The 11,571-nt window shown below is 46.0% G+C and overlaps 1 protein-coding gene across 3 annotated transcripts; it reads right to left on the reverse strand.

Moving 5' to 3' along the window:
• Positions 1 to 7,684: 7,684 nt before the first annotated feature.
• Positions 7,685 to 11,372, reverse strand: trappc1 (trafficking protein particle complex 1). 3 transcript variants are annotated; one of them, XM_036548941.1, is made up of 5 exons: positions 11,330 to 11,372; positions 10,536 to 10,639; positions 9,542 to 9,612; positions 8,664 to 8,802; positions 7,904 to 8,032 (listed from the first exon to the last, which is right to left on the reverse strand). In XM_036548941.1, exons 2-5 carry the CDS (start codon positions 10,632 to 10,634, stop codon positions 7,904 to 7,906), a joined length of 438 nt encoding a protein of 145 aa, XP_036404834.1. In that variant the 5' UTR covers positions 10,635 to 10,639; positions 11,330 to 11,372. The 3 variants fall into 3 exon arrangements, with proteins under 3 accessions (XP_036404837.1, XP_036404834.1, XP_036404836.1); XM_036548943.1 differs by lacking the exon at positions 11,330 to 11,372 and adding an exon at positions 11,267 to 11,327; XM_036548944.1 differs by lacking the exon at positions 11,330 to 11,372 and having other exon boundaries at positions 7,685 to 8,032.
• Positions 11,373 to 11,571: the final 199 nt, after the last annotated feature.

The raw sequence follows: 11,571 nt of genomic DNA on the forward strand, positions 1-11,571 counted from the left end.
TTAATTTAATTTTATTTTATTTTACATTTCATACCATAAAATATAAAAACATAACATAACAGACAAGTTACACAATAGGGGACGGGTGGATTCTGAAAAGGTGGGTTTTCGGAACAAGGGCAGAAAAAAGACGTGGCTGAGTGGAACAGCTGCCAGGTTCCTGAAATGAGGGGACCGCCAGCTGCCCAGAGGAGGTTGAGCGGAGAGATCTGGTTGCAGTGTATGGAGTGATCAGAGACTGAAGGTAGGATGAGGCAGAGCCTCTTGTGGCAGCCAGTGAAGTGCAGTGAGTAGCAGAGTGACATGAGAGTGTTTTGGGAGGTTGAATACCAGGCGTGCAGGAGCATTCTGAACCAGCTGAAGTGATCTGGTAGCACAGGCCGGCAAGCAAGCCAGTAAGGCATTGCGAGATGACTAATGCTAGAACAACTGTGTGTCATCTGCGTAGCAGTGGTAGGAAAGACCGTGGACAGAGATAACCTGTCCAAGTGATTTAGTGTAAAGGGAGAAAAGGAGTGGGCCAAGCATGGAACCTTGTGGGACCCCAGTCTGGAAAGGGCGGGGGCAGGAGACTGATTCCCTCAGACCGGTAGGATTAAAACCATGTGAGCGCAGATCCTGAAAAGCCTATTCCAGTAAGGGACAAGAGAAGAAACTGGTGGTCCACAGTGTCGAATGCTGCGGAGAGGTCAAGTAGTATGAGGACAAAGCTGAGTGACTTCGCTCTGGCCAAGTGAAGCACTTCTGTGACTGCGAGGAGGGCAGTCTCAGTGGAGTGGCCGGCTTTGAATCCCGACTGGTTCGGGTCCAGGAGGTTATTCTGGAGGAGATAGGGAGAAAGTTGGTTATAGACTGCACGTTCGAGGGTTTTAGAGAGGAATGGTAGAAGAGATACTGGACAGCAGCTTCCATCAGCTGGATTTAAAGTAGGTTTCTTTAGTAATGGCAGAACAGAGGGAACTATACCAGTAGACAGGGAGCTGTTGATTAAGGAAGAAATAAAGGGAAGAATGTCCTCAGAGATGGACTGAAAGAGAGAAGAAAGGATAGGATCAAGAGGACAGGAAGTGGGATGGTGGGATTTTATTAGTTGTAGAACATCAGAGTCAGTTAGGGGAGAGAAGGAGGAGAAGGTAGTGGGAGTGACAGCGGGTGCGGGATCCGAAATGGAAGGAGACAAGGGGAAGGAGTCTCAGATGTCTTTTACCTTCTTCTCAAAGGAGACAAAGTCATCAGCAGAAAGGGATGAGGGAGGAGGAGGAGGAGGGGAGAGGAGGGAGGAGAATGTAGAGAAGAGTTTGCGAGGGTTAGAGGAGGCAGAGTGGATCCTGGAGTGGAAGAAGGCAGATTTAGCGGAGGATAGGGTAGATGAGAAGGAAATGAGAAGAGAGTGAAAATGGGGTAGGTCATCTGGAGATCTTGATTTCCACCATCTCCTTTCAGCCACACGAAGTTTGGCTCTGTCTGCACGAATGCAATCCTTCAGTCAGGGACTAGGAAGGGACAGATGAGCTGGTTTGGTAACAGGGGGACAGAGAGTGTCCAGGGGGGAGGACAGCGTAGAGAGCACAGTAGCGGATTTCTCGTCAACAGAGAGAAATTACAAGGATTCAGCAGAAGGGAAAGAGCACACAGCAGAAGACAAGGCACCTGAGGAGAGGGTGCAAAGGTTGTGTTGAGCTGACACTAACGGGGTGGGAGCAGAGGATTTAGGGGAGGATATGAGAGGGAAGGAGAAGGATAGGGAGTAGTGATGAGAGGTGTGGAGGGGTGTGACTGTGAGATCAGGAGCAGGGCAGCCTCTTGTGAAGACCCAGCTGGTTGCCAGCCTTGTGTGTTGGTGGGGACTCCACTATGGTGAAGTCAAAGGACTGGAGGAGGGGGAAGAGACCAGCAGGCTGAGTAGAGTTCAGCGGAAGATTGAAGTCCCCAAGCAGCAGGATGGGAGTGCTGTCCTCAGGGAAGGAGCTAAGGAGGGTGTCCAGTTCATCTAGAAACGACTGCAGAGGGCCTGGTCGTCGATAGAGAAGAGTCATGTGCAGTTTACAAGGGGTAAACTCCCTTGCAGGTAGATTCCCTTGTCTTAGTCCGACCGAGTCTTTGTACGACAAGACAAGGAAGACGAGACCACTCCAGCTGCCGCTACAGCTGCCACTTAGTGGAAACACAATTAAAGAGCCTTGTGGCTCACAACACTCGTGGCTTGTGAGCTGGCTACAGCCCCGCCCCCTCAGGAACCAGAACAAACCAGAAATCGGCAGTGGCAAAAAACTAACATACTAACAAACAAACACAAATTAGCAACTCAACAGATAACGTGACAGTAACTAAGACTACCAAGTAATATAAACTAGCAACACTACCAAACAAGACACACGGTTATAATTTATTTATTTTTTTTCCATTTTCTCATCAATTTGGAATGGTCAATTCCCTGAATTTTTTGGAATGCCCAATTTGTCATCGATGTTCGGTCCCATTGCACAACCCCCACTGTCAATCTGGGAGAGCGTGGACAAGCATGTGCCCTCCTCCGAGAAGCGTGATGTCAGCCGCTTAGCCACAAGCTAAGCTGGCACAGAGATGAGACGGAGGAAGACATTTCATATGCAGCTTTGGCATGTGGACCACAGGCGCCTGATCGACCAGCAGGGGTCGCTGTTTCTAATGTACCGAAGCCCCTGCTGACGTACCCACCCCTATCCTCGGCGGAATGAAACCAATGTGTTCCGCCGGTGAGCTCCCAGTCACTGTCGGCTAGTGACACGGTCGGGATCAGACCCAGGCCGTAGCGTTCAGTCTACACTCGGAACGAGTGCTTTTACCGACTGAGCCACCTGGGAGCCCTGACATGCAGTTATAAATTGATAATGAATCCTAACCAAACAAGCAAACTCAATTGAACCTACCATGAAGTCTTGCTACAAACAACAACAGAGTAAACAGAACGCACGGCTACTCTAAGCAAATTAAAAAGCAAAGTCTTACCTAGATCCTGCTCGGATGAAGAAGAAACCCAACCTTCAACAATGCACACACTATGATATCACAGCACAGATACCACAGGACACCTTCAGGGGTCTTGTAGAGTCTATGCCTCGGCGGATCAGTGTTGTTTTGGTGGCACACGGAGGACCAACAGCATATTAGGCAGGTGGTCATAATGTTTTGGCTCATCGGTGTAGACACATTACAGTACTGTAATCCAGTGTATTGTGCTTCACTGTACTGACTGCTCTAGCTCTATGTCTTATATTGTCTTGTTGTCTGTTTCAGAGAATCTTGGAGCTGGATGCACATTTATATTTTTATTGATGATGCTGGCTTTAACCTTGCCAAAGGAAGGGGACAGGGACGGAACATTATTGGCCACCGTGCCATTGTGAATGTCCCTGAACTGCATGGAGTGAATATCACCATGTGCGCAGCCGTTAGCCAGCAAGGCATCCTCCATCACCATGCCAACCTTGGTCCCTACAGCACTGCCCGTCTCATCCCATTCCTGGACACACTTCATGGCATCCTCATTCCAGCCGAGCAGAGGGATGGATCAGAGCAGCCCAGATATGTTGTCATCTGGAACGACGTGAGTTTCCACTGGGCTGCTTTGGTCTGCAACTGGTTCATCAACCACCCACAATTTATTGTTCTATACCTCCCACCATATTCCCATTACTAAACCCAACTGAAGAGTTTTTTTCGGCATGGCGACGGAAGGTGTATGACCACCATCCCCTCGCATGCATGCATCTTCTCCAGGCAATGGAGGATGCATGTGGTGACATTGATGTGGGGGCTTTCGGTGGCTGGATCTGTCACTCCAGAAGATTCTTTCTCTGCTGTTTAGCCAGGGAGAACTTGTGATGTAGATGAGGTGCTGTGGCCAGACCAAAATAGGAGGCAGGATGCAGTCTCATTTCTTTTTTCTTACATTTTGCATTTGTTTTTGTCTTTTGTGTTTAGAGTTTTGAAAAATGAGCCACTTTTATTTTCTTATTTTTTACAGGAAACCCTTTATCTTACTGAATGTTTTGCCTGGTTTTCTCCTGTTGGGTACGTAAAGTGTTACATACAAAACTCAAGTGTTCCAAAATACTGCATTTTGGGAAAAAATGTTTTTGTTACTGTAACAATTACTGTAACAATCTTTTACAACCGGCTACAGTGTAACACTGAAAATGCAAAAGGCATAAACCTGATAAGATATTCATAGTAGTGTTTTGTGTTGAGCACATCAGTGTGTTGTTGGTTGGTAAAAATCTATTCATATGAGGGAGAATACACGTAGGCTGAAGCTGTGCCCTTTTTTGGACTTATGCGCATGGGAGAATATGGCCCTAAGTGAATGAGTGAGAGTGTTCATGGTACGTCGCTAATACATAAATTCATTCAAAATGTACGTCGTTGCATCTACCCTAGTGTGATCTTATCCCCCTTTTATGTAACTTTCATGTATTGTAGTTTTGATGTTTGTGTTTTTTGTGATTTTTACATGTTGAATCATGTACATTTTGTCATGATCAGCTTGTTTGAATATGTGTTTTGTTAAATGTACTTTGTAGTTGCACTGGAAGTTACTCTGGATAAGAATGACTGACTTAAAAATGTGAGTGTAATTGTAACTGTAATGAGAGGGTGTTGTGTGAGTGTGTGAGTGAGAGTGTGGAACAGGAGCGCCGCCCTCAGGTCACAGATCTGATCACACTGGGGCCTTTATGTAATTATCCAGTGAGGGCACTCTAGGAGTCGGGGCTAATCTGGTCAGTTAGGTAACAGAGCCAAGATGTTCATAGTGCCAGGGGCTGGAGGACCAGTTTTCAGATAGATTTATTCCTGAATGTAATTATCCACACGCAGACACGCAGGGCCACACGCTGGCTAACAACAGTAGACTCGCAGCAAATGCCCTCTCAAGTGACACCTACACACATATACTGAGGCACTTTAGAGTGCACGCCAACGCAAATCACATATCCATTCACATTCATCAGTGCATATCCAGTATATAGCACCCAACCATGGAGCATCAGACAAGGTCATGGACACACACATGCATGCATGCGCAAGCAGCTGCATACACATACAAAGAGACACACGCACATGAAAGTATATGCACACACACACACACACACATACTGCAGCCCCCACTGATAATCCAGGAGGATGCAGACAAATGTTAGCATGCCTCTGAAGCATGTGATGTCACCACCTCTTCACACTCTAGCGTTCTCCATGCCAAGCTTGTGCAGACATCAGTCAGGGAAAGACACTTCACATGCAGCTTTACATAGGCAGACCTGTGGGCGCCCGACTGACCAGGATTTGCTGGTGAATGTCGAAATGCACAAACCCCTAGCTGACCTGCTCACCTCTAAGAAGCCAATTTGTTCTGCCGCTTTGGGCTCCCAGTTATCATCGGCTGGTGACACGATCGGGACTGAACACAGAGCTCAGTCTGCACTTGAAACAAAAGGTACTTACCATCCGAGCCACTTGGGGGCACACTGCAGAGTGTATTTTTAACAGTATAAAAATGTACTTTTAACACCTCCACCCTACATCAGCAACCTAGACTCATATCCCCACTGGTACCTCAGCAGCACATATTGATGAATGCTCAGTGAAAGGATGGACCAAAAGCGGGGGGGGGGGGGGGGGGGGTGGGGGTTCATGCAGCATTGTGCTGCCTGAAGGGTCTGTCTGACAGATAGAGCCTTATCTTCATTTCAGTGGGCCAGTTACTTGGGCAGTGGTGCATTGAGGTACATTGTTGATGAGGAATGCCACTCCCTCCTTGTTGCAGAGAAAGGCATGTCGAGCCAGCTGGCCTGCATGTTTCACGTAAAGACAGATGCTGGTAATCTGTAAGGAGGTCAAATGGGCCTTATGTAATGAATCTCCCTATAACCAGCTGACTGGCAGATCCCTGGACAGGAGACCCTCAGTTGACCATAGTCACGCTTCATGGTTTTGACTGTTTTTTGACCATTGAAGGAACTCATGGTTTCATTATCTGTGCCCACCCTGTGGAAGGCTAAGCAATTCCACACTCCCTTGAGTGATTTGGATATTTACATGTATTTATAACACTTTTGTATAAACGTGTGTATTAACCATATATTTTGCATTTTCTGCATACTAAAAATGTTCCTGTTTTCAGGGGGGAATCCCCTTTGTGCATAAGTTTTATCAATAGGGTACAGTGTGAGAGGATGCTCCCATTTTGTGGGATCTCTAGAACATACCCCCTGCAAATGGAGAGGGCTAAACAGACAACTGTAACAAGGCAAAACCATAGAAATTCTACACCATGCTCTTGTGCCTTGTGTCCTCCAGACTTCCTTGTCTACACGGTTCTGGCATGGTCCGAGGTGCTAGACTTGCTACAGATGTTCAGTTTTAGACCACAAGTCTCCAAGAATGTTTACGAAGAGCAAGTAACTAATAGCTTCAACAATGGCAGAGACAGCATGTTCAGAGTGAGGCGCCCGGAGCTGACTATCTAGTCACGATATCAGTGGTACGAATCTCCCCGTAGAGTCTGCCGCCGCTGGTGACTCATGGCAAAGGCCAAAGGGTCGGTGCGAGAGGAGGGGTTTAATGAAGCACGGGGAACATCAGAGGACTCGCCAGCCGTCAGTGTGTGATTATCGCCTCAAGCTGCCAGAAGCTTCTCTGCGATGTACTCATTCTGCCCCTGAGGAGCTCAGGTGTCAGCGCGGGGGTCAGTCACGCAACGGCGGTCAAGTGGGCTTCCAGTTAGCATCCTGGAGATTGGCGGCTGACGTCGGCACAATCCCTTCATTGCTTACTGATTGGCTTAGAGAAGTGGTGCCTCAGTTTGAAGTCAAGAGCAGTTATGGTAGATACAAGAGGCATACGACTTGAACGAATCAGAACAAAAATTCAAATTATCTTTGGAATTTAAAAAATTAAAAGGAAGTTCCGATAAGATGTTAACAACTACTAATGAATATACTGGTGAACTGACTGTAAATGGAAAGCAGCAAAGATAACAGCCTCATAAGAATTATTTTAGACACTCAACAAATTCAGAACCAATTCCTGTTGTGTATTGTGAATTTGGTATTCCAAATGGCAAAGACTTTACTCTGCGTTAAATATCTTTGAAAAGGAACAATTTATGATCATTCATAAAAATAAAAATCATAATAATAATAAAAAAACACCATCAATATAACAAGCTGGAAATGAACAACTGAGACCCAGTACAGTGTCACAATGTTTATTTCACTTATCTGGGGAATGATTGGGGAGTAAATGGCCACATAAAAAAACAAACAAAAAAATAAATAGAAACTGTATCCATCTCGTAATGTGTTACTCTATACAAGTAAGTCTGTCAGACAGTTGGCGTGTATCATTCTCTGTCTTTTGCGTGTGATGGTCAGCCTGTGTCCTACTGCCACACCTTGTCCATCAATCCCCTCTATCCAGTCTGTCTCTGTCCAAGTACGTGTCTTTCTCAAAGTCAGTCTGTCTAAGGACTGTGTACCCCCTCAGGGGTCTGTCTGTCTGTCTGTCTGTCTGTCTGTCTGTCTGTGTCTGTCTTTACCCGTCTGTTCGGCCACTTGCTCTCCTTTCCTTCCCTCCCTCCCCCTGTGGCTGTGCTCCAAACTGCTAAACCCCCCCCCCCCCCCCCCCCCCCCACACCTCCCCTCGGCATAAAATATCTCCCATAAGGCCTCAGCTAGTTGCTCAAAGCATCCTCATGCTGCGCACGTATCAGAACATCAGAGGGGGAGCAGGAGAGGGGGGAGTGAGCAGTTTGGGACTCCATCTTAGTATCTCAGTCCAACTGTGTCTACCTGTCTCCTTTTGCCCTCCCTCTCTCCCTCCCTGTCTCCTTTTCCCTCCCTCCTTATCTGTCTCTCTCTCTTTCTCAGCCAGCACGCGCACTAAAGAAGGGCAGGGCTCTGATGAAAGACTCCAGTCTGCTGTTGAATAATTCACTCTGTAGAGTCTCTCCCAAGGGACACAGTGGATTCTTCACTATGTACTCCACATACAGCTGTGGACAGAGAGAGAGAGACTGTCAATACACTCCACACGCAAGTGGAGAGAATTAACTCACTGCACATAAATCTGCAGAGAGAGAATGAACACGCTGCATATAAATCTGGAGTACATTTTACATACATCTACACAGAAAGCAAATTAATATATTCCACTTAAATCTGCAGAAAGATCATTAATTCACTCTGCATAAAAGTACAATATATTCTCCCAAATTTGCAGAGTGTTGACACACTTTATATAAATCTACAGACAGCCAACAAAAACCTGCAGACAGAGCACTGACACACCAAACATAAATCTTGAGCCAGAGCACAAATACATTCCACATACAGCTGTCACAGACATAGACACTACAATCCAAACTCCTCATAGCGTTTCACAGTCACAGCTGTCATCTTAACCTGAAAAAAGCCCTTTACAAGGAAACAGACATGCACTAAAACTGCATACACTCACACAAGCAGACAACACATACACACCCATACATGGACAACACATACAGACACACAAGGCCCCATATGCACACAGAGATGAACACAGACACACAGACCCAGACAGAGACACACAGACACACACACACACGCATGCACACACACACACGCGCGCCCATGCATGCTCCTCACCGTGCTGTAGATCTGGTGGAGAATATCCCTGCAGTTAGGTACGCCCAGGTCGGTGTTCATCACCACCTTCACCCCCGTCGGCGTCTCATAGTAGTGCAGCTTGTAGCGGCTGGTCTGGAAGGCCAGGAACCCATCTTTCCTGGGGGCGTAACGGAGTCAAGGAGAAACCCCCAGAGAGGTGGCACTCTCCAAAAACACACTGTCACATCAGTAGAGGTGAACAGCACTCATGCACGTTAATAAGACAGGGCAGGAGGAGGGGAGAGCCAATCCTGCACGACACAGACAGCACGAATCCAGACACAGACATGCACAGGGGAGAGCAAGGACGCAGAACGCTCCAGACGGGCAGTCTCACGGGCATCACCATCATCTGCTTAGTCACCCACCCAGAGAGGGGAACACTGCGACACCCGCCAAGGTCAGAGGCAGTCAGACGGATAGACACAGCAAACTCACACTCAGGGAGAGTCCATCCAGTCAGATCAACTGGGAGACAGAGGGGAAAAAGTGGAAAGAGGAGGGAAAAAAAGGACAGAATATATTCAAGTGAGCCCTCTTCTCTCTGGAGATCCCCACCTAACAACCTATTGACAGTGACCGGGTCATTTGTTCACTCATCTGCAGAGTGACCGGGTTGATTATTCAGCCATTATAAAGAGCGACTGGGTCAATTACTCACTTATTCTGAACAACGACCAGTAAACTGTCCACTCTCAATGAAGTGTGACCAAGTCGACTATTCATTCAACGTAGAGTTTATAGAAGGAGGCAGCATTTGTATGCTGGTCTCACTCCAACTCCAGCAAGCACATGTGAATGGCTCCCTCACTATAGGAGCAGCTGCACTCCTCCCAAACACGCAACATGCAGGATACATGTCGAGGGGAGACATCTTGCTGACAAAGGAGCGGATGGAGAAGAGCATCCCGTACATCAGCTTGAACTCCTGAGAGAGAGCGGAGGAGAAATGAGTCAGTCACCATCACAGACAGTCCTAACCAGTCAGGCCTGAGAAGTGGGCTTAATAAACTCCAATTCACCCAGAGTTCTGCACGTGACATCATAATACTAAACTCCTGTTGGACTCCTGCCTGTTTTTCACTGCCACATAATGACTGAGCTGAAAGTGTACGCTGTTCCAGGGAAACGTTTTTTTTTTTTTTTTTTTTGAAAAGAGAAACTGTGCTGACACATTCATGTGCTTTTACATGCACGTGTAGACAGGGGAAAGCTAAGAACAAAACATTTTATGAACTGCCTGCCAAGAAAAGGAGAGCTGTATGGATCTCAGGTGTTCACTGGGAAAATGGGTGACCTTCAAACTTAGTCAAACGTAGTCGGCATTTTATTATGGGTAGCTAGATTGCTCATTTCTCATGTACATGTTATAACTATACTTACAGTGTAACTGTTTAATTCAATTGTCTTTCCAGAAAAAGTACGCTTGTGATGATGGTACAGTAAAGTTAGCAAGATGATCAGTCAGCTAGCAGGTTAAGGCTAACGGTAAACACAACCATCACTAACAACGGTAGCTAACCAACGCCAGGTCAGTGTGCTTCATGTATCACATTTTCACACAGTGCTCATGACAAATTCTGTAGGTTTAGAACCACATACATTTAAAACTGTGTGCATACATTGTCTTCAACGTCAATAGTTGCAAACTCCCCCTCCAACACAGGTATGACATTATTATATGTGTCTACAACGAAACAGATTGAGGAATGTAACGAACTGTGCTGCTGGAGATACGTCTTAAAAAAAGAACAACACGGCGTGGTCGGACCATTGAAAGCCAGTGTGCGAGAGTAACGCAAAGGGCTTAGCGATGGTACTGCGCTGTAGAGGGGAGGATGATTGCTTTACCTCGTCTTTGGAGATGCCCGCCTGTTTCTTCCGATTCCACTCGCTGTAATGCAGACAGGTGCCATTTCGGTCGAAGATGTACAGGTTATGGACAGTCATCTGGTCTGGAAGCGGAAATACACGGTGACACACTGGTCAATTCTTCATCAAAAGGCAACACTTGAGCTGAAGTAAAATCAGCTACGGTGACTATTAGCGAAGTGACGGAGTCCAGGGTATAGCAGAAACAATATCTACAGTAATGTACAGGTGGCGACAATTTGACATTTCATACTGTGGTCCATTACTATTTGTACTAAAGATCGTATTACATGCACTTATTAATAAATTAGTAGCTGTGTCCTGAATGACCGTAGACGTGCATGATTAATCCATGTAACATTATATCTAATACATGTGTTATGTAATGCAATATAATGTATTTCGTCTCGGCAGCACTAGCTAGCTGCTGCTAAAAATATACACAGCTGTTTCGAAGATAATCACTCTCGATTGAACAGACATATATTAACGTACAAATATGCAGTGAATGGCATTGTTACATTAATACACAGAGCTAGTGCCCAGCTATCGTATGCGAATTGTGGTTAGTAAGCCGGTCTGCATAGCTAGCCAGCTCACTACTTTAATTGTTTCGAAATGGTTCGCTACAAAGCCCATGTTTTCCCTGATTATGACGATATGCTGAAAATGTCATTGTTGAAGTCAAATTATTTACTGCTTTTTTGTACCTGTGAACGTCGACCGAAGGCCTAGCGATTAACGTTTAGTAAGACGAGAGAAATTTTGTTTACCTCAACCTTCCTGTTCCTCTACTGACGATTGATTTACTGCAAGCATTACTGAGAGTGTCTTCTGCGTAGCCAATACCATTAGTGGTAAAAAAAATATACCAAAATATTTGCAGTGCAATTATATATCACCTTTAGGAAAAAAATTGAGTTCAAATGTTTTGAACAGCGCACAATTCTTACGATTATTCATTTAAACGAGTGGATAAACGCAGTAGTCCAGTCTGGCATTTTATCAGACAACC

Source organism: Megalops cyprinoides, chromosome 16 (assembly GCF_013368585.1).
Source record: "Megalops cyprinoides isolate fMegCyp1 chromosome 16, fMegCyp1.pri, whole genome shotgun sequence".
Taxonomy (NCBI): Eukaryota; Metazoa; Chordata; class Actinopteri; order Elopiformes; family Megalopidae; genus Megalops; species Megalops cyprinoides.

Bases quoted from the DNA above. Each gene is read 5' to 3' on its own strand.
- trappc1 (XM_036548944.1), bottom strand. From the start codon at position 10,634: ATGACTGTCCATAACCTGTACATCTTCGACCGAAATGGCACCTGTCTG. The intron at 9,613-10,535 runs GTAAAGCAATCA...GCTCTCTCTCAG, and splicing joins CGGGCATCTCCAAAGACGAG to GAGTTCAAGCTGATGTACGG. The intron at 8,803-9,541 runs GTATCCTGCATG...TTACGCCCCCAG, and splicing joins AAGATGTCTCCCCTCGACAT to GAAAGATGGGTTCCTGGCCT.